This window comes from Alligator mississippiensis, chromosome 2 (assembly GCF_030867095.1).
Source record: "Alligator mississippiensis isolate rAllMis1 chromosome 2, rAllMis1, whole genome shotgun sequence".
Taxonomy (NCBI): Eukaryota; Metazoa; Chordata; order Crocodylia; family Alligatoridae; genus Alligator; species Alligator mississippiensis.
The window spans coordinates 196261473-196280022 of record NC_081825.1 but is presented as its reverse complement, the minus strand read 5'-3'; the positions used below and the strand labels follow the sequence as shown (position 1 = coordinate 196280022).

The window sequence follows — 18550 nt, the reverse complement described above, 5'->3', positions numbered from 1 at the left end:
TTGGTTCTGATTTTTCCTTACCTTTTTTCACTTTTCCATAGCACCTGTCCCCATAACATTTCCTTCCCTAGCCTCAACCCCTAAGTGTGTTTTCAGCAAGAAATTATTACTTTTAAGTGTTCTAATAACAGCTAACCTTGAAGTGGGCAGTGACTGGCCATAGTGACAGTAATTTAAATCCTTGAAATACGTGGTGTATTTAAAAAAGATAAAGGGGGGAAAGAAATCCTGACATCAGAAGGAAACCTATAATAGTTAAAATTTACTAACTCATATTTTGCTAAATTCCTTCTTGAAAACTAAGAGGAAACAGTTATGTGTTTCTCTTTTATCATTTACTGTTGGAGGTCTTTGGAAGTGGATCCTTGCTTTCTGGTTCTACTGACTGACTACAGAGCATCTTTCCTATAGTTACGGTTTGTTCTGCTGTTTGAATTTAAACTCTCAAGAGGACATGTGGAGTGTCTCTGCTGTCAAGAGAATCATAAAACTTCGACTGCTGCAGACGCAGGTATAATTATGTAGGGAAAGATGCATCCCTGAATTGTAGCTTGTGGAGGTGATATTTTATGAGTGGGGGCAGAGTCTAGTAGGATTTAATGGAGAGGAAAGAACTGCGTTTGGGAGCTGTGGAGGTGCAGGAGAATAGAATGTGGACAGGGAAGAGAGAACTTGGGGATAAGAGGCTAGCCATAACAGGAAAAGAGGTGGGTGAAATGGGAATCGAGGATGCTTCTGGACAGCAGGCAAGACTTCTTGGTAAATCTGGACAATAAAGGGAGGGTGGCTTAGCTGATGTCTGCTGGGAACTGAAGAATTCAAAAGAGACGATAAGTACTGAGGCGCTTTAAGGAAGCAGGAGGGAGGATGGGCTTTGTTCTGCACCAGTTTATTGGCTAAATTGTAAAGCAGGGGCATGGTTACATAAGGGGAAAAACTGCCTTAAGACCTCAAGTTCAGTCTCTGATTGATTGTCCAGGTTCTTTAATTGATTATGAGATCAGAAGAAATTATCTTGGTGCTTTTCTTAAGCTTCTGCATAACAGGACTATCCAGGTCATAGGACTTTCAAGGATTAAGTTCTGTTTGAAATAGATCATCTATTTTAAAAAATCTAGTCTTGACCTTTTAATTGCTATTGGTGGAGAATTCACCACAATTTTTTGGTAAGTTGTTCCACTAGCCAGTTGTCTCCACAGTTTACAAAAAACCTGCTACATTTCTAATCTAAACATGCCTGGCTTCAGTTTCCAGGCAGTGAACCTTGTAGTATGTTTTTTTCTACTCGATTTAAAAACCCTCCAGCATCACTGCTTGAATCTTTGCTACTATGCATGTTTTCAAAATATATAATCTTTGTTATAACTCAGCTCTAACCCCTCCAATTCATCATCCTCCTTCAGTTGTAAACACCAGAACTGGACACCAGTATTCCAGTTGTGGTTGCACCACTGCCAAATGCAGAGGTAATAATACAGTCTCCTTGCTTCTAATTCAGTGTTTCCCTAGTTACACATTTGAGGATGGTATTAGCTCTTTGGCTGCTTGGATGCACTGGATCTCATGTTTAGTTATTAATCCATCATAACCCCCAAGTCTTTCAGAGCTGCTGCTTTCCAGATAACATTCCACAGTGCTCTTGTCATTAAGGCCTGCATTATTTGCCCCTGTAGGTGCAACTCTATACATGGACATACAGCTTTACATACTCCTTGCTTGCACATCAACTTCCACATGGGTCAATGACTTGTCTCTTACATCACTTCTACCAGTTCTCTAGTTTTCATTTCATCTGCAACTTTGATCAGTAATTCTTTTTCTTCAAGGCTCTTTTGTAAAAATGTTAAATAGTGTAGATCCAAAAGGAATCCTTATAAAATCCCAGTAGAGATGCTCCTCTTCAACAGTGACTCTCCACTCAGGCTTTTTGAGACCTGTGAGTTAAGCATTTTTAATCCACTTAATGTGTGCCATATAGATTTTGTATTCTAGCTTCTTAATTGAAAGTGGTGCCACTTCAAGTAAAATGCAAATTGATATCAACAATATTGCCTTTATCGCTTATCACCATTAACATCAGGTTTGTTTGTGACTTATCCTTGCAACACTGTTCTGAGTTAGGAACATAGTTTTTGCCACCTTCTGCTTGAATTAGCCAAGAGAGAGGACAGATTAAGAGATTTCCAAGAAGACTTAAATCTGTATTAGAGTCAGAAATTCAACCCAAGTATCTTAAGTTTTCTGACTAGTGACCCATTTCAGTCTTTGAAGAATTTTATTAATTCATTCATTTATGCTGTGGATATTATTTGAGGCAATATTCTGGGCTAGCATTTTAATTTGATCTTTCTTGCACTTTGGGCGAGTCATTTAGCACCTCTGCCTCTGACTGTCTGTTCATGGCATCTGACAAAGTAGGCTTCCACTTACTTATGAAAACTTATGAATGTCTGAATGAAAAGTACCACCGTGTCCTGCCTTCTGCCTGACTTCAGACTAACACGACTTAAGTACCTCTTTCCATCTGGTAGATCAATTGTTGTAACAATACATTACTATTTTAGCTCAGAAGTATTGAGGGAAGAGGGGTGGTCGCTAAACACAGAGAAAATGTAAAGCAATATGGTAGTGATCCAAGTAGCAAGTACCCTAGTAAGACTGGCACAGGTAAGATTGACTCGGGCTTTCTCTATAATAAAGGACTTTTAGGTAGCATGAATAAAGAAGCTGTGGGGTTTCCCTTTTTCCCCCAGTCATTTGGCTTGATCCCTAGAGGATACAGAATACTTCTGGCTTTTTCCCAAATGGCCTCTAGATCTCTAGCTGATCACTTCTTTTCAGCTACTTCAAATGATGAAAGTTCCATGTGCACATGTATCTACCCAACTTCTCTTTAAATTATTTTCTAGTTTAGTGGAAGTTCTTTCTTAATTTTAATCTAGTAAGATTTGATGAAAGTAGTACTTTTTCTGTGCTGCCAAAAATAACCTCCTGGCTTTTTATTCAAATCTGTGTCAATTCTTTATTTGTGGAGCCTTGCATTTCAACCTTTGTCATTAGTCACATCTCCAAACTATACTACTGCCTTTTCATTTAGCTGCAAAACATGCCCAGCAGAAGAGTAGAACCAATCCTTTTGCCAGGAACAAGTACATATTTTTAGTATGTAGTTCTTGACCAGTATTTACCCATTTTACTCTGTTTCTCTTTTTCCTCAAACTGCTAATTCTGTTTATGGCTTTTTCTTGGATTCTTATGGATCTTACCATTTAAGCCTGATTAATGCAGCCCTTCCCATTTTGTGATGTCAGAAAATTGAATGAATGTGCTTTCCTTTACCTGTTACATCCCTTATAAAGATATTGAATGTTGAGTCTAAACCTGGCTCGTGTGGAAGATGGGAAGTTCTGGCATTTAACTAGTAGCATTACTCTCTCGGCCTCAGTCAGGTACCATCACAAAAGGTACTTAACAAACCTGTTGTTTGGTTAGACTTCTCTAAAAGCAGTATGCGGAGCAGTGTTGGATGCCCGCCTGAGGTGCCTAATGGTAACTGTTGTTGCTGAAATTGGTTTGATTTCCTTGGTATTCAGCTTGCTTGAAGATTTGGAATATGTCTTTAGGTAACTAAATTATGGACTTTTTGAAGCCAAATTTTAAGTACTAGTTTTTGAAAAATCTTGGCCCTGGTTAACATTAGTTTTCTACAGTTCAGGTTTTCCTGAACTATAGAAAACTAATGTTAACCAGGGCCAAGATTTTTTCGAAATACCAATAACTGTTGATATTACAATTATTTCGTCCTTTAATTTTAATAACCAGCTGAATAGGATTTTTGTTCTTATTCTTATCAAAGACTAGAAATACAATAGACACTTTCCTTGCTCTGCTCACCACTAGGCATTCTTGTATAATCTTCTGCTCTCTTTCAGTATCATCTTCTGTGTTGTGTGCCCTGGTTGCCTTACATGGTATAGTGAGTATCCATTGTCATCTCCCTTACCAACCTGGCCAGCCTTCAAGTCAAACCACTTTCTCTGGAGGCTAGAGAGCCTCCCTCTTGCCCACAGACTTTAGAACTGTTCTTTTTCCAAATGTTTCCTCAATCCTTTGTTTGCCTCCCAGATCTCTGAATTAGCCTTCTTGTTAGACTCCTTTAATGGCACTGGAGCCCATACCCAAGCTCTTTCAGGTAAGGTAAAAAGAAAGCATGCTTTAGAGCAAGTAAAAGTGAATTACCAGCAAATTATAATGAAATTTTCTGTTAAAGCTGTATTTATAAATTTACAGCTATATTCAAATAAGTACATAATGATGACTTACAGCATTATGATGACCTTCAGAGGAATTAATCATTGACCACTTGCTGAATGCAGTTTCTGGTGAGAGCAGCATTGGGTATTTATCATAATTTGGCGCATCGGCTTTATTTACAAAGCAGTGAACCAGTTTGAGGTCTGTAGATGTGAGCAAAGGTAAAAGAAACCAGAAAAAATACTTCCTACGATTAAATGTAGGAGCATGTGCTCTATTGGAGTCCCCTGGTCTCTGTTTGGAGAGGAGAGTGCCTCTTAGAATGGCTGTTTTTGCCCATGTGGTACTATAATAGTTGAGATAATCTAAAGAGCTCAAGGTGCCAGTCTGTGGTTTGAGAAAGCACTGCCCCTTGAATAGTGAGCAACCCAACCGTGGAATTTCCTTCCTGCTTCGCTTGGTCAGGGCCCAAATCTATTAACCTGCAACAGGCCTTATTACCGTAGATGTAAAGGCACCTAGCATTCTGGCAACTTGCTTGAAACAAAGGCTATATTTTCTATGAGCATTAATAGTGTTCATATGTTTATAAATGCCTGTCTTTTTTTTTTTTTATGAGATGACTGAGGTTGCTTCAGCTTCAGTGCTCACTTTTTTTTTTCTAATGCAAGCTTTTGACTGTGTATTTAGGAGCTCTGCTTTCCTCTCTGGTCTGTTTGTTGACATGCTGCTACTTCTGCTTTGGAGCTTTCTCTAGCGGTCAGCACAGTGCACAGATCTTTCATAGAAGAAGAGCTATCATGTTAATTAAGCACCTGTGGCTGATGCATGCAAGTCAGGTGCAGACTAGCTTTTTATACACTGAGGCTAGGGACAGAGATTACACAAACTGGCATAAGTGATCAGAAACCGGTTCAAATCTGTAACAGCAGAATTCAGGGTACACAAACTGCTTTGAAAATGGCTGAAACAGGTTTAAGATAAACCTAAATGGATATAGTATTAGGCTTAACTGATTTAGATTAAATCGGTTTATTGAACTTCTGTCCCAGATCTTCTCCTGACTCAAGTTAACTCACAGACCAACAGCATCCCGGGAAGCTTTGCACCTCCCCTGAGAAGGTGGGTGGGCTGGCCTTGACCCAAACTGTCTGCTCCAGCTGAGCTACACATGGGCTACTGCAGGCATGTGGCTGCATTTCTGGAATCAAAAGTGAATGTCTGTTCACTTGCTTATTTGTTCAATCTACACAGCTTAGATTAATTTACAAAGACTGAATTGATTCAGCCATGGGCTTTTTTACTGTCTGTACTTAGCCTGAATGTTTTCTCTTCATTAGAGTTGGGCAAACCTCAGCCTAGGTTCTGGACATGTGTTTTGCCTTCATTGCTTTGGAGCAGACTGTTGTCCAATGTAGTAGGCTTTCAGTAGTGTGTACAGGGGAAGTGCTTGGGAGAGGGGGACTTGGGGAGGCTATAGCCACCCCAAAATTCACCTTAGCCCTCCCCCCATAGCCACCTCTCCCAGCACCGCTGCCGCCCACCCTGCTCCCACCCACAGAGGCACAGCACCTTAAATGGGTATTGTTAAAAAGCTAATATGTTTGGCCAGAAGATGCAAAGCACAGCCCCCTTCCGCGCCCCAATTTTCTGACTAGCTTACCTCAGCCCCACCACTGAGAAGAGGGTGGTGCCACCCCTGAGTGTGTACATGTCCTCAAGTGACTCTTTAGAAGAAATGTGCTTCAGGAATTGTTAGCAGGCCATAGCCTAATCATTTATTTTAAGAGATAAACTGTCATCATTGCTTCTGAAGGAACATTTGTTAACCTTCACATTTCATAAACCATGAAAGATGAAACCAGGTCTTAAGGTGTTTGAAATTGTTATTCTTGTAGTCCCACCTTAGTCTCCAGCTGCATTTAGACATTTCTGGATACATTTTTCTGAACATATAGATTTAGTGTTCAATTAATAGTGATGATTCCCTGTGTATTTTCTTCCTAATGTGTTTTTTTGAATACACAAATAGTATTAGAAGTGACTATTCCACTACAGTACAGATATCCTTTCATGGTGCTGCTTTTGTAAGCTGATTTGTTAATACAAATACTAGTTCTTTTAGTGATCTACAGGTTTGAAGATCTACCCAGTTGGAAGGACGCAAGCAAGCACTGTGAACCCTCTTTGGATTTCCCTGGTAGCACAGCCAGCCTATTTTAGACTTTCCGGTGTCAGGTTTTCACGACGTTCCCTTCTTACGCCAGTTTTACTCTTTAAACTTCAGTGAAGTTATTCCTGAATCAGATTAAAAATAAAACTGATCAATTAACTTCTATATATTGTTGCACAGACTAGGGGATTAGTTGGATTTTGATAAACAAATCTACCTGATCAGGACTCACAGATGCTGCCAAGGAAAACTCTAATGCTACATGAAATAAATATTTGTCCTGTGAAGCCTGATCCAGTTCCCACTAAAGTTAACAGGACACTTAACTGACTGTGCGTTTTTGATCAGTCTTCAGTTGGGTATGATACTCCAGTGCTTCAGCATAGACTAGGGGTAGATTGATCTTCTTATCCCAGCTTTTGGCAGGGGGGTCAAATGAAGGCATTCAGCTTATACAGTTATTAATAAATCCAAGACACTGCTTACAAGAGAGCTTTTAACCCAATTTCAGTTGGAATAGGGTCAGGCAGAAGCAATGCATTGAGAGTTCCTAGAATTGGATGCATTAAATACCCAACCTTTCCTGTCTGCTCCATTCTGCCCAAGTGGTGGCTAGAGATACAACTTGTAATTCAGTTTAATAATAAATTGCTTTTTCCTTAGAAGGTTCCTACTCAACAAATAGGTAGGATTTATTTAGATGACTGAGAAGTGACTTCTAAAGATAGGTGTTGCTTCCCCTTGGCAGGGAAACGCATAAAGCTTCATCTAGTTAGTAAGCTTCCATATGTACTCAAGGAGCTGGCGAGCATCATAGCCCAGCCTCTGGCCCAGATCTTTGAGAATTCCTGGCACTCTGGTGTAGTGTCCGAAGACTGGAAGAAGGCCAATGTGGTGCCTAATTTCAAGAAAGGGAGGAAAGTGGATCCAGCAAACTGTAGGCCCATCAGCCTGAACTCTATCCCAGGGAAGGTCTTAGAAAAGTTTATTAAAGAGGACATCCTTAGTGGACTGGCCGACGCTAACATCCTGAGGGATAGCCAGCACAGGTTTGTAGCAGGTAGGTCTTGCTTGACCAATCTAATTTCCTTCTACGACCAGGTGACCTATCACCTGGACAAGGGAGAAGAGATTGATGTCATATATCTTGACTTCAAAAAAGCCTTCGATCTGGTATCCCATGATCATCTCTTGGTGAAACTGGCCAGTTGTGGCTTTGGGTCCACCACGATCTGCTGGCTGGGAAATTGGCTCTGTGGTCAGACCCAGAGGGTGGTAATTGATGGAAGTCAATCGTCATGGTACCCTGTGACCAGTGGGGTCCCCCAAGGCTCTGTTCTTGGACCCGTATTGTTCAACATCTTCATTAATGATGTCGACATTGGAGTCAGAAGCGGACTGGCCAAGTTCGCCAATGACACAAACTTTGGGGCAAAGCATCCACACCTGAAGACAGGAGGGCGATCCAGGCCGACCTGGACAGGCTCAGCAAATGGGCGGACAAGAACCTGATGGTGTTTAACACTGAAAAATGCAAGGTTCTCCACCTTGGGAGGAAAAACCTGCAGCATCCTTATAGGCTCAGCAGTGCTACGCTGGCTAGCACTACGGAAGAAAGAGACTTGGGGGTCATCATTGACCACAAGATGAACATGAGCCTTCAGTGCGATGCTGCAGCTAGTAAAGCGACCAAAACGCTGGCTTGCATCCATAGATGCTTCTCAAGCAAATCTCGGGACATCATTCTCCCCCTGTACTCGGCCTTGGTGAGGCTGCAGCTGGAGTACTGCGTCCAGTTTTGGGCCCCACAATTCAAAAAGGGTGTGGAGAAGCTTGAGAGAGTCCAGAGAAGAGCCACGCGCATGATCAGAGGTCAGGAAAACAGACCTTACGACGACAGGCTGAGAGCTATGGGGCTCTTTAGCCTGGAAAAGCGCAGGCTCAGGGGTGATCTGATGTCTACCTATAAGTTTATCAGGGGTGACCACCAGTATTTGGAGGAACGCTTGTGCATCAGAGCGCCCCAAGGGATGACAAGGTCGAACAGTTATAAACTACTGCAAGACTGTTTCAGGCTGGACATAAGGAAGAATTTCTTTACTGTCTGAGCCCCCAAGATCTGGAATGGCCTGCCATCGGAGGTGGTTCATGCACCTACGTTGAACACCTTCAAGAGTAAATTGGATGCTTATCTTGCTGGGATCCTATGACTCCAGCTGACTTCCTGCCCTTTGGGCAGGGGACTGGACTCGATCTTCAAAGGTCCCTTCCAGCCCTAATGTCTATGAAATCTATGTAAGGAAGGATGATGGCACCAAACCAAATGGTCCAGCTGCAGCTGTATGTTCAAAATACAAGGCTCTGAAAGTTGGAGCTCATCTGTTCCATAAGTAGAGGAACTTTAGCTCATCTGTTAAGTGTCACTACAACTGAATTTACTTTTCATCTTCCAAAAGGATTTTTAAAGCTGAAGAATCTTCCAAGAAGGGCAGTGATGCTCTTTCAGGAAATACACAGCATATGTAGGCTCTTTGGGATACATATCGTTCATCAGCAATCTGCTTTCAAAGATTTTTTGTTAATTTTTTTCTAGCCACACATGAACTTTCCTTTAATAAAATTAAGCAGGTCTGGTGGTGGTGGTGGTTGTTGTATTGTATTTTATTTTATTTTATTTTATTTTTTAGAAGCCTAATAAAGTGTTAGGGTTAGCTGACCAAACTTGCCTCAAACAGTCAAGACCAAATCATACAGTGCACAGCCTTTCCCTGCCTTGAACTCTGTGCCCAAACAGAATGACAATGAAAATGTTACTTTGAAACTGTAGTTGCATCTCAGCCTTATTGTCATAATTTGAAGTGTCAAAGCAAAGATTACTTTATACACGGTAGTTGGTCTGGAGGCTTTTTCATGTGTGCAACTTGGCACTTTCCAGGATACTGCCAAAGTGCCATTGGTTTGTTAGTCTATTTGACTCTCTTTCCCAAACCTCTTTAATGAGATTAAAAACAAAAATCCATGTGGACTTTTTCTTTCTCTTAGCTTTTGACGTTCTAACATGGCTCTAGCACTTTGGAAACTTGGCTCCATGTGTGTTTACATAGTATCCAGGAAAGTTGTGATTTGGTTATAATGGGAAGTTGGGGCAGTGGAAGAAGGCTGAGCTTAAACTCTTGACACCAAGTAGAAGAGCTTCATACCAAATATAAATGCCTCCCCCCAAAATTGCCGAAAGGCCAGTTTTTCATATGGGTTGTTTAAATGAAGACCTACCCTTAAGCAACCTCAAAATTTATGGCTTCTAGTTTTCAAGCTAGTGCAGTCACCCAGGCAGAGGGCTCTTTATATTACATTGGTTCAATTCCTTCTGTAAGCTATCCATGAATGACGAACCCCTTGGCATATGAGACATACGTTCTCTGGAACTGAAGTCAAAGGCATCTTGAAAAGACCAATTTAATTATTTTCAAAATATGTTTCCTTTCCTTAATTTGATGCAGTTTCCACTGCAGCTTTAACTCTCTTGCACTGAGGAGGATGCACTTGCCTAACTTAAGCATTGCATGTGATGGGATTATTTGTTGGTTAGTGGGGTTCTTTTATTTCAATTTTGCCACTGTGATCCTTTGCAGAAAGAGAAACACAAGGTAAGAATAGGTTACCTTTGTATGCTGGACAAAGGCAGGCTACAGAGATGTCAGACAGTCTTGACTTTGCAGTTAAGCTTTCTGTACAGTTACTTGCATATTGAATACCTTTGTCAGTTCACATTAATGATATCCAAATGTCGCATTCTAACAGCATCATGTGCATGCTGTTGGAAATAATGCTGATGCAAGCTGTCCGGCTCACTTGGTACAAGTGAAAAAGCTGTTCTTCTCATAGCTATGGATTTTAAGGTATGAGAAATGAATGTAGCAACTCCTGCATGGCGTCATATCTATAATGTATCTACATGGTGACCAGCACCAGAAACTTCAAAAGAGCGTGGAAGAAGAGGCTTAATCCCAGCAGTTGGGGATTAATTTAAGCATGGGGTGTTCAATATCTCCTGTTGAATCTGTTACCATTAGCTTATACCAGTTATCCAACTACACATTTGGACCCCTCTTGAATCCTGTCAGCTTCTTGGCCTCAACAACTTCCTGCAACTTCCATCGACTTATGCTTCAAATAGGAAAAGCATTTCCTTTCATACATTTTGAAATTGTCATTTTAAATTTCATTGAACTTTCCCTGTCCTCTCATCTTTGAGTATTCCTACTCTCCCTATTTTATAAATGAATCTTCTCTCCATCATTAGTTACTTTATCTATGCTTGTATCGTTTTTGTTCATCTCCTCTCTAACATAAACATTCCCAAACTTTTCATAGCAAAATTTTTTGGGGTTTTTTGCCCCCCCCCAATTAATTTGCTGTTATCTTAGGGACCTGGATATGGAATTAGACGTCTGGTTGTGCATATTGGTAGGTTTAGAGTAGTGCAGGAAATAAGTCGACTGTCTTAGATTTTGGACCACAAATAAATGTGAGTGAAGCAACATGGAAAATTCTTGAAAACTTAATGGGCCTCTGTAAGAGACAGATGTATGTAGGAAATCCATTGCGTGCGAGATGGCTGGAAAATACGCCCATTTTAAAGAAGTGCAGCCCTTTTCCCATTCTTACCACAGTAAGCCTGTTGTTTGTCCCCTTCATAAAAAAAAAAAATAAATTCTGCATAATTGTTCCTCCTATACACATAATTGATTCAGAGTACATACTGGAATTGCTGATTCCAGAATGTTTTAGAGAAGACCACTACTAGAACCAGATAATTCTTTGAATAAAAGCAGCCACTAACATTCACATAGCACTTCCACAAAGTGCTCCCCACTTTCCTCATCAATCCATTCATATTCACTGGTGCTTCCGTATGCCAATTAGCTTTAATTTTTACTATACACAGTGACATCAACAGCCAATCAGTGTATAGAATAGCCAGGTTTTTAGCTTGCCTATAAACTACAGAAAATTGTCCTTGGAAAAACTCCTACTTTCAGATTGGCTGACGACAATAGACATGGTTAAGTTCAGGGTAAGAGCCATTAAACATAATTACTACCACAGGGTAAAAGTTTAATTGTGTTAAATTTTAAATCTGCATAGTCTAAGCTTATTTACAAGCTGGCTGGATCCTCTCATTACATAAAGAGATATAAATCTGTACTTAAAAATTGCTGTCTTCTAACTTTGGGGAGGAGGGCAGGTTTTTTTTAAAGCCTGGTTTTAAAAGAACTCCTTTATCTCCAAGTCATGTTTTTGCTGGTGGTATCATGCCAGTTAAAATCACCTAAGTACTGCAGACTTTTTGATGCATTTCTCTAGTACGCCTGCACTCTACTTAAATGACAAGCTTCCTTCTGCTATGAAGAAAATATATCTAGGGGACAATGTGTGTGGCTGTTTTACCAAGGAATATATTGATGGTCAATAAAGAATTGATATGTGAGCTACAAGTCATAGTTGAATCAGACTAAAAACAGGCCTTGGATTTCTCCTAGGATAAAGCATTTTATCCTAGGATCCTGCAGACGGAGAAGCTCATTGTCCCGTGTTAAGTACCTGTGAAATATCCGAATTAGTACTTTGCCCTGGGACAATAGTGGCTAATTCGAGTTAATTGCCATTCAGGCTGCACGTGTAAATGACTGTCCCTCCCCTGTTGGATGCCAGTCCCCAGGTAACCCCAGCATTTAACATCTGTATGGGGGGTTTTTTAGCTTTAGTGAATATACGGATCTAAAAAGCTCCCTAATTTTAATCCTATTTTTCAGGGAAGTGCCAGAATGAGGGCTTTATCGCACCTTCACTTCAACAGCAAATTATTGGATTCATAGATGTTAGGGTTGGAGGGGACCTCAATAGATCATCGAGTCCGACCCCCTGCATAGGCAGGAAAGAGTGCTGGGTGTAGATGACCCCAGCTAGATGCATATCCAGCCTCCTCTTGAAGACCCCCCTGGATGGTTGGATGGTAGCAACCTTTTTAAAGTTGGGTGTTAGGATATAACCCTGGCCTGGAAGGGAGCAACTTTTGCAACTGCCACAAGAGCACTTAACATGTGCTGTACTCCTTGAACTTGCATCTGCTTGATTTTTTTTTTTTTAACTGCACTTACCATTAAATTGAACATGCGATGCCACCCTGATTGTGAAATAGTCATCTGTATAGAAAGGATTGTGGGGAATATCTGCAGCTCAATAGAAGGAAAGAAGTTTAACACACTGACTAGCTGGAAGTTATGCTTATGTCGACATTAGAAAACAACTGATTTCAGCTGGCCAGAACATAAGCTGCAGGTCTCTTGCAAACATTCAGCACAGTTAAACAATATGTTTGCCTTCAGCCCCCTGAAAAGAGACAGGTGAATCAAGTGCCAAATACATTTTTCATGTTTCTTAAGCTAACTGTTTAAATAGTTAAGTGAACATCTGTCCAAACTTCCCCATCATTTCCATTTAGAGAAGTATCCTATTTGAAACATGAAGAAAAGCGCCTGCTTAACAATGCAAATGGTGCTGTCTGGGGCCCCTTTATTTTGTTTAATCTAGATTGAGCTCAGCACAACTGTGATGCTAATGAATAATGGATATTTGATGGCTGCACATGCAGCAGTACCATGCCTGGAACAAATCTAGGATTAAGTTTCCCTTTTTCCTCTACCAGATATATTGGGCTGGTTCACTCAGGTTAGCTGTTCTTGCTGTGGTGTTTTTGGAGGGGTGAGTTTTAATGTTTTTTGTGACTTGGTCATTCTAAAATTGTAAATATCCTTGTACTCCCAATCTGCTGGTTTTGCAAGGGAACCAAAACAGATGACTGTCCCTGCTGGTCTGAAAGGTCCTGTTTATACAGTGGGAGGAGACGGTAACAATGGGGAGTGATAGAGGCATGCTTTTGTGTTACTGAGCAAAATAACTGTGAATGGAGGAAAAACAAATTGGAGGCTAGAATCTCCTTGTACAGTCTGTCTCAAATAAAGGACTTCATATAACCACACTAGCCCTGGAGCTTTCCAGGCAGGAAACTGTGGGCTACCAGCACCTTCTGTTCCAGTTTACTACTGATCCATATTCTTCCTTAGAAATCTCCCTGCCCAACTGTGAGAGCAGAAGCAAAAGAGAGGATGCTTTCTAATATGTATTTAACTTGCAGTGCAGGGAAGTTAGGGCCTGTGTTGTGTGGTGTCATAAGGTGAACACGTTTCCATTTGCCTTATGTTAGGTTATACAGACTTAAATGCTCTGCCATTTGGCTTTGTTAGGTTTTCCGACCCAATATGGTGAAGTCTTAAAGCAAGATTATATAGCTCTTATATCACTCTTTTATGAGATTTCTGTATAGCCACTGTACCATAGGCTTTTAGTGAGGTAGCAGGAGAAAATGTCTAGTCTCCCAAAGAAAATTGTTCTTTTTTATTTCTTCTTAGAATTCCAGGAGCTGCTTGTTCAGGAATAACAGAAGAATGATGGATGTGTACTTTAACACGTGACACAAGAAATAAGATTTTACGTTATCTACCAAAAAAACCCCAAACAGTTGGGGGGAGGGGGATTAGTTTTTGAGGATCGTACCACTTCAGGGATCATGCTCCACAGATCAGTAGCATTGATAAAGTGAGCAAATTACAGGCTGAGAAAGCAGCCAAAGGTTTTCAACCTATGCTGGGCTAACTGATCCTCTTCTACATCTCCTGTCCAGGTGGGCAGATTGCATAAATTAATGTATTTAGAGAGGCATGAGTTTTTCATAGGCTTCAGCCTACTTCATCTGAATGAGTGAGTTTATAACGTGCTGCCTTATATTGCCTTCTGCTGAATTTGAGACAGCTAGCTATCTCTCTCCTACCTAGGTACTTAAGAAAATAGCTAGCACCTTCATTCACAAGATCCAGCTTCAAAACTTTGAGAGATGCCAAATATGTTCAATATTTGGGGAAAGTGTTACAAGCATGTGTTTGTACGCACAGCTAATGATTAGTATGAGAAAGGTGTTTTCCATATTGCTTCAAGAATAAGGTTAAATCTCAAGCTGTCTTCTAAATAGAAATGAACTAACCACATGTATGTTGATTGTTCACAATCTACAGCTGAAACTTCTGCTTCATGAACTACATTGCATGCAACTGAAAACTGATTTTAATGGCTTTAATTTAGAAGTGCGGTGGTGCCTATCACCAAGGAGTGGTTCTGGCTCATAGGTCTGCAGGGACTTGTTTTTGAGGGTCAGAGCTGGGGGAGTGATACTGTAGGTTTCGGTTATCCCCCTGAGGGAGCTGTAACAGCAGCAGACATCTGGGGAGACAGATAGGGACAGCCAAGATGAAAATGGCAAAGCTTCCAGTGCTGAAGGGCTATCTTCAAGGATCCAGGAGCTGAAGTGGAACAGCTCAACATGCCGTTTGTGCCTTGGTGTAAGAGCTTAGCTGGCTCCCAGGAGGATAGGGTTAGGAGCGGAGGTGGGGAAGTGAGAAGAAAAACTTGTAAAGTGGCTGTGTAAAACATGAATGCATGCTGCTTTTTATGCAGGAGATAAGTTAGTGTCTTCCTGAGCTGTGGCTTTGTCTGCTAGAGGTGGCAAAGTTTGCAAGTCTCCTGCACTTTTGCCCCACACAGCTAGGTTACTGATGGTCTCGGTCAGTCTGTTAGGTCACAGTGAAGAGCAAATGGGGCAAGAATGCAGAGGAAAGAAAGCAAGATATGCAGAGAACAAGCCCTGCTACTCCAGATAACCAGAGAGTTTGTTGTGACTGAAATTTTGTGAGCCCCAAAATAGCATTCTAAGTGTTTAATGTTTTTCTCCATTAGCCAGTAAATTAGCCCTAGGCTCACGAGCTGAGTGAAGTTTCATCTCAACAGGCAGAGCTTGCTCACCAGGCAGTTTTATCCCAAGTTCCTGAACACTGGTTGGTCAGCGAAATGGAGACGGCAACTTCTATTTATTGGTGCAATACAGTATTTGATACTGCTAATTACACTTAATTAGTCCTTCCACCATTTAATTAAAATGGCTTCTAATGATTGTGCTTCTTTGGCAGGCTCTTTGGTACCACCGGGAATTGTGCTGCTTGCAGTAAACTGATCCCTGCCTTTGAGATGGTGATGAGGGCCAGAGATAATGTTTACCATTTGGACTGCTTTGCCTGCCAGCTCTGCAACCAGCGGTGAGGACACAGTTATTATACAACCCCCCCTCCCCCCCCCCCCAAAAAAAACCAAAACAAAATACCACACAAACTAATTTGTTTTTTGCCCACGGAACAGGAAAATCTGTGTGATCTGCACTGCTTTTCTGAGACTTTCAAGCAGGAGGAACTCTCCAGCTAGAACTGGTTGAGTTGTCTTTTTGTGTAGTTACCTGCACAATACCTGTCTACCCTGCAGTCCTTTTGCTTGTGGTAGCTCCTTACCATCAGTAGGTTTTTGGTGGGTGAGAAGATTGCACATTTGGATTCAGTGTGCACTACACAGCTGCTCTGAAGTCACATGAATAGTATCTGAGTTTTTTTAGCATCTAGCTTGTCTGCTGAACATCTGTTGATAGAGGATTTTGTTTTGCCTATGTGCTTTTTAACTCAGGTTTGCTTAAAATCAGTCTTGTAATAGACCCAGAAGGCAGGGACAAGAGAGAGATTTAAGGCAAGCCCTTTCCAAGTCAAGGAACAATTCCCTTCCATTTTCTGCTTAATTACTGTAATTAGGCATGCTTGTGGTATAACCCAAAATGAGATTCATTCAAATAACAACTGAAGGATGTACAATAAAGGAACATGTGAATTCTGCCTTACTTACTGGTGTCCATAGCTGACTGGATGTCAGGACTGCTATGACAAGGTTTTAGGGCTCAGCTTTCTCTTGTGACCTTAGTAGAACTGAGTTTGAGTCCTGGAAATCTGCTGCAGTACATGCAGCACATTCTCCCCTTCAGAAACATGAGTCTGTTTTTTAAACTTCTGATGTTCCTCTCAACTACAACCGGACTGAAATACTTGCTACATCTTAGTTAAGTAGGGGGAATGATAACTGTCCAATGCACAAAGGCCAGATGTACTTTGGATTCTGTCTTGGGAGTTGAGAGGTGTTTTGCCGATTGCTGGGTCAAGTAGGCAGCTCTAATACCTACTTTTTTTGTGAAGTATGTGTTAGGAAAAGGAGATGCAGGTAGGTGGTGCAGCTCTTGGTGTGTTCTGGGAAGTCCAGTGCTACTTGCTTCAAAGCCAATATTTTTCTTTAAAATTTATAACTTGTCTTGTTTACTACCCTGAAATCTGTCAGTATGGGATACTTAGGGGAGGGGGGAAGCACTGTAAAATGTGTGTATGGCAAAGTACGCACCTCCATGCACAATGCCCCGCCAGCTCCGTATTGGATTGGTGAGAATGCACAAAAATACTGGGACTGACTTTCTCTCCTCAAGCTAATTTTCCACCAGTGTAAGTTGTTGAAGTAAGTGGAGCTGTGCCCAGCCACTACAACAGTGCACATGAGAGCAGGATCAAGAACTCAGTATGTAGTTTGGGTGGCTTTAATTGAAGTCACTGTATCAAGCACAAAGCTGGTATTACTTGTTTTGGGTAGAATGCCTTCCTATTAATGCTGGCAACTGTAATAAATCAAGCTGTCTAATTTGATAGGTTATTCCACTGTGGTTACAGTGACATCTAGTGGCTATTGTGTTTGGACAGAGACAAACTTGAAGACAAATTACATCAAAGTACGTTGGTACCTGGTCTTGCTAATCCTGTCTTTTTAAATATGCTTCTGACATACTGTTACTGCCATTCAGAAGCTCAGGGAAGCCCATTCACCTTGTGACCATGCCAGCAGGTGGCAAGCACTTTATTCCACCCACCCTACTCCTGAGAAGGTGCTCATAATAGGGCCTAATGTCCCAAGCCAGAGTTTCCAGTTGTGCTTTCTTCCTGGTTCCTCAAATATTGTACCATGCATTTCAGTTGCAGGCTTCATCATCTAGAGCTCACTGATCCCAAGCACTGGCACACAGGAAAATGGTGCTCCAGCTATCAGACCTAGTTTAGACTCTGGGATTGACTAGCAAGGTTAAGGTTAGGGGAGACAAGTAACTAACTTGCAAGTAATCCTAACTACCCCATTTCCCTAAGCAGAAGGAAGATATCAGACTGTAATTGCACTCTTAGTTGGCTAAAACTGAATTTAAACAATGGCTGTGCTTTCCTTGGGAGTTCACAAAAAACATTTTATAGAGAAAAGCACCACATAAGTTTTCATTGTGAAGGATAAGTTTTATTTCATTCTCTTCTTTTCAACACGGCCCTACAGAGCAAAGAAATACAGAACACTATTCTCCCTTCATTCCGCTCCTGGTAGCATACAGTTGAGACCTATCCTGTTTGCATGTGCTTTGGTACTCTTTCCAAGACTGTCCTCACACAAGAGGAGGACAGGTACTTGCCATAGTCAGGATAGAACAACAGTGCAGTGCAAAGAGGCCTAAACTTTTGATTTGGGGTTGGGTTTTTTTGAGAACTGGGATCAAAAAACATTTTTGCCTGAAGACATGTCACACAGGCAGTGCTGGGGCCTATGGCTGTATCATGCTATGGCTCAAACTTGACAAATCCAAAATCTTGTGCAAGTTCTCAGGAGATGTTCTTTTTAAAGCCCTAATGGTAAGAGTATCATGGAGTCACTTGTTCCCAAGAGATTGGTCACATTTTGAAATGCAATGGAAATAAATCTGCTGTTCAGTCTGGACATAATTGAAAGCTACAACATCAGGGCTGGGCTTTGAGGAAAGGCTTTGAATGTATAGCCAGTTCTCCCCTGGTCCCAGATGCATAGCTAGCTATTAAGACACCCTGGGCCAGTGGAGGGGGAAATGCTGTTCTGCTGATTTGCGGAAGGTAGGGAACCTTACCTGCCACGGTGGGCTTCCTGCACATTGGCAGCAGCACAGGCTCAGACTACTGTGGCTGCAGAATGGGCTTCCCATATCCCAGGTGAAGCTGCCCCACTACAGGGGCTTCTTGGGATGGTCATCATTCTGGCATCCTCTGTAAGTCAGTTATGGGGGCTGGTGCCCCATTCACACACCCCCTG

At 41.4% G+C, this 18550-nt stretch overlaps 1 protein-coding gene across 5 annotated transcripts in view; it reads left to right on the top strand.

Moving 5' to 3' along the window:
- LMO1 (LIM domain only 1) overlaps nt 1–18550 on the top strand; it is a 93652-nt gene that overhangs the window by 72283 nt on the left and 2819 nt on the right. For all 5 annotated transcript variants that reach the window (XM_014602459.3, XM_014602461.3, XM_014602457.3 and 2 more), the window contains one exon: nt 15508–15633. In XM_014602459.3, the coding sequence (XP_014457945.1) occupies nt 15508–15633 (126 nt within the window). The remainder of the gene's footprint in view (nt 1–15507; nt 15634–18550) is intronic.